Source organism: Asparagus officinalis, chromosome 5, assembly GCF_001876935.1.
Source record: "Asparagus officinalis chromosome 5, Aspof.V1, whole genome shotgun sequence".
In the NCBI taxonomy this organism is placed as follows: domain Eukaryota; kingdom Viridiplantae; phylum Streptophyta; class Magnoliopsida; order Asparagales; family Asparagaceae; genus Asparagus; species Asparagus officinalis.
In genome coordinates, this window is record NC_033798.1 from 118,616,471 (window position 1) to 118,620,003 (window position 3,533).

At 36.1% G+C, this 3,533-nt stretch overlaps 1 protein-coding gene across 1 annotated transcript; it reads right to left on the bottom strand.

Moving 5' to 3' along the window:
- LOC109840912 (spindle assembly checkpoint kinase-like) lies at window positions 43-3,533 on the bottom strand. The gene is made up of 3 exons (XM_020409740.1): window positions 3,401-3,533; window positions 1,806-3,302; window positions 43-1,024 (listed from the first exon to the last, which is right to left on the bottom strand). Exons 2-3 carry the CDS (start codon window positions 3,111-3,113, stop codon window positions 503-505), a joined length of 1,830 nt encoding a protein of 609 aa, XP_020265329.1. The 5' UTR covers window positions 3,114-3,302; window positions 3,401-3,533; the 3' UTR covers window positions 43-502.

Below are 3,533 nucleotides of genomic sequence, written 5' to 3' on the forward strand. Positions count from 1 at the left end.
ATTCCATGAGGACTATTAAAACTATTTATCCTCTTATCTCAATAGGACAAACGAAATATTCTCAATAAATTATCAACATCACTTGTCTTCTTTTCATTAGCATGAAGATGATTCAAACTATTATATGCTTAGCTCAAGGAGACAAACAAAATAACAAGGGCTACAGTGAACAAAAAAGAAATGTGTTTTCTGGTATTAGTCCCTTAACTCCTTCATATTTTGAAATTGGTTCCTCGTTAGGCTACTGAAATTGCTATTAGGTCCACCAATTCTTAAGTTATTTTTAAATTAGTTCCCCAAAATCATTGAAATTGCCAATACGTCCCCCAGCTCTCAAAGTTATTTCAAATTAATCCCTTTAACTACTACTTCTGCTCTTGATTCGATGAACTAATTTCAAAATAACTTCAAAATTGGGGGATCTAATAGCAATTTCAATGATTTGAGGGACTAATTTCAAAATATGAAAGATCTGACTAACTATTTTCAGAATATAAAAGATTTATGGTACTAATATCGAAAAAAAATCCAAAAAGATACATATGGCTAATATGATAAACAAAAATACCTTATTAACCACTGCAAAAGCTGCCTGGATCGGTGTCATGTCCTCATAAGGGGTTGTTCCTGTAACCATCTCCCATAATAGTAATCCGAAACTATAGACATCAACTTTCCGTCCATAATGTTTGTGCTTAATCATCTCGGGGGCCATCCACCGGTAAGTCCCAGGGTCCTCAGTAAATACATCACAATATGCTTCTTCACAAGCTATTCCAAAATCAGCAATTTTCACACACGAGTTTTGATCAAATAAAATGTTTTCAGGTTTCAGATCACGGTGAATAATCCCTTGTGAATGAATGTATTCCATTCCTCGAGCAATTTGTAGAGAAATAGCAATCAGTTTCTCTAAAGGTAGCGACTTATGCTCAAGTTTGTGTAGAAATGCTCTTAAGGAACCGCCAGAAAGATAATCGGTTATGATGCAGAAAACTGGTGGATTTTTGCATGCTCCTGCTAGCTGCATTACATTAGAGATTACCATAAGCAGAGAAAGAGATGAAGTCTTAGATACAGAGCAAAATCTTATAATATAAACTCTATGAATTTTACTATCACGGTCGTGCATTAACACAAAGGAATCAGCAAAGTAATATTCATAATAATAAACAAACCTGTAAAGATCATCCAATGACATATTGATCAATTTTACCGGCTAATAAATTTATGCATGCACAAATTCTGGATGGAAATAAGATGATTCAAAGGTGTTATATTTTGCCTATTCAATTTGTTAAAGATGAAGGGTGAGAATATGATGATCATGATTACTACAGTATTGAAACAGGCAAATATGTGAAGACCAGGCAATAACATATTGATTAAATATACCAATTATCAAATTCACGGATATGCAATCTGGAGATGAGATGAACTGAGGCTGCAATATGTTTGATTATTCAATTGGTTTAAGCCATGGATATTTTTTTTTTTAATTGGTTTTATAGAGATATTTTTTTTAAGCCATGGATGGAGAGATGAACAACATTCTAAATAATTGAATTCTTAATATCAAAGATTCATTAGTGAAAATACTTTCTATAGTACACAGCAATGAACGCTTAAGAGAGTTAAAATAGAGCAAAATATTATCAGCCATATTTAAAATGATGCAATTACTACACATTTATGCACTCAAGATGCACGATAATATATTTAAAAAAATGAATTTCTCAGTGATCAGCCTAATGATGTAAAGGGGGTAGAAAATCAAAATCAAGAAATATAACAAACAGGGGTACCTTGATAACGTTGTTGTGATAAAGATGGGACAGAAATGTGACTTCTCTATAAAACTGCTTCTCCAACCGAGCCGCCATTACTCCATTTTCATCATCATCAGGTTGCCGAATAATTTTCACTGCAACAGGTCGATCCTTATACATACCATGATATAACTTGCTATGAGCTCCAGATGCAAATCTAAGCCCTATATACAATTTCGAAAGATCAACCATCCATTCATCAGTGGTCTCCAAAGCAGTAACTCTCCCTCCACCATGATCAAAGTACCTAGACCATGAATTGTCTTTCTTCATCTTCGACTTATCAGTAGCTTTCAATAAAGACAAATGCTTCATAGGGCTCAGTTCTGAAATCGATCTTGAAGCAGGCACACGAGAACTTCCATTTCTACTAGGAGGAGGGGTGGAAAATCTCTTGCCTATGGACTTAGCTTCTTTAAAAACATCGGAAAGTATAGTAGTAGGAAGAGGGGACAAAGACCTCTTGGGTTTAGAATTCCTCCCATTTCTATCGCTATGCATACTGGATTTATGAGGGTCTGGACCCGATTTACCCCTTAAATAAGGATTGGGGACCATGCTAGAATCCGACCACTTTGAACTTAATTTTGAACTTCCATCAGTATTGGAAGACGATGTACCACTAAATTTATGAGAATTCAAATCCGATTGCGTCCTTAAAGAAGGTGTTGGAACAATGGCAGAATCCGCCCAACTTTTATTAGCATGAAAAGAGAAATTACTAGATTGGTTTGACTCCATATCCAATTTTCCCCTCAAAGAAGGAGTTTGACACATATTAGAGCTCATTCTTGAACCTCCACCAGGATGAAAAGAGAAAGCAGAAGTGTCTAAGCTCGGGGGCTTCATCTTTGGCTTCATTCCCAAATCACTGCATGAACTGGAATAACCTACATTTAATTCCTTCGCCTTGGATCCCGGATTTCGATCAGACTGTGTAAACTGTGAATTTTTCTTGGAAAGAGATTCTAAACTTGAGCTCCTTAGTTTCAACTCTGAACTTAAAGTCTTCGCCTTTTGAGAACCCAAAGCCTCTGCACTTGGTACATCAATTTTCGATGATCTCAATTCTTGATTGGGTTGTCTGGGCAGTGAAACTGGGAGCCTATCTAAATCGAACTTTCTCGGCTTTGATTCCAAGCTCAGACTCTTTAGCTTCAACTCAGAACTACGAGGTGATTGAGGGGAGGAAGGACTGCATGTTTCTCTTGTAGAACGCGATCTCAGAAACATTGTATGCGAATACTTTGTCCTTCTCACCCAAGAACTGCTCTCTTCCTCCATTTCGAACTGCCAACTGAAACTCAAAATTACAACAATAAATCCAAAACCCCTGAAAAATTGGTGGATTTCTCAATTAGAGAAACTTTGATGACAAAAACCCAGATCCCAAAACACCAGCAATCGCAATATGGAAACACCAACAGCGCGAGTTTTCACTAGCTTCCATCCAAAAATATCCCTTCTCCGAATCTAAAAGTATAAAGAACCCACAATCAATTCAATGAATTTCAAACAAACCCATCACGGTATTTAACCTCATTGACACAAAAATCTCGTCAAAATCTGACCTTTTTCGTTTTTTAAGAAAAATACAAAAAAAAACCATCACGGGTTTCTCATGGGAGATTAAAGTGGGTACAAGGTATCACCAAATAAAGAGACGCAGGCTAGAACAACGGAAAATAGAAACTAATACAAATA

Bases quoted from the DNA above. Each gene is read 5' to 3' on its own strand.
- LOC109840912 (XM_020409740.1), bottom strand. From the start codon at position 3,113: ATGGAGGAAGAGAGCAGTTCTTGGGTGAGAAGGACAAAGTATTCGCAT. The intron at 1,025-1,805 runs GTACCCCTGTTT...AATGTAATGCAG, and splicing joins ATCACAACAACGTTATCAAG to CTAGCAGGAGCATGCAAAAA.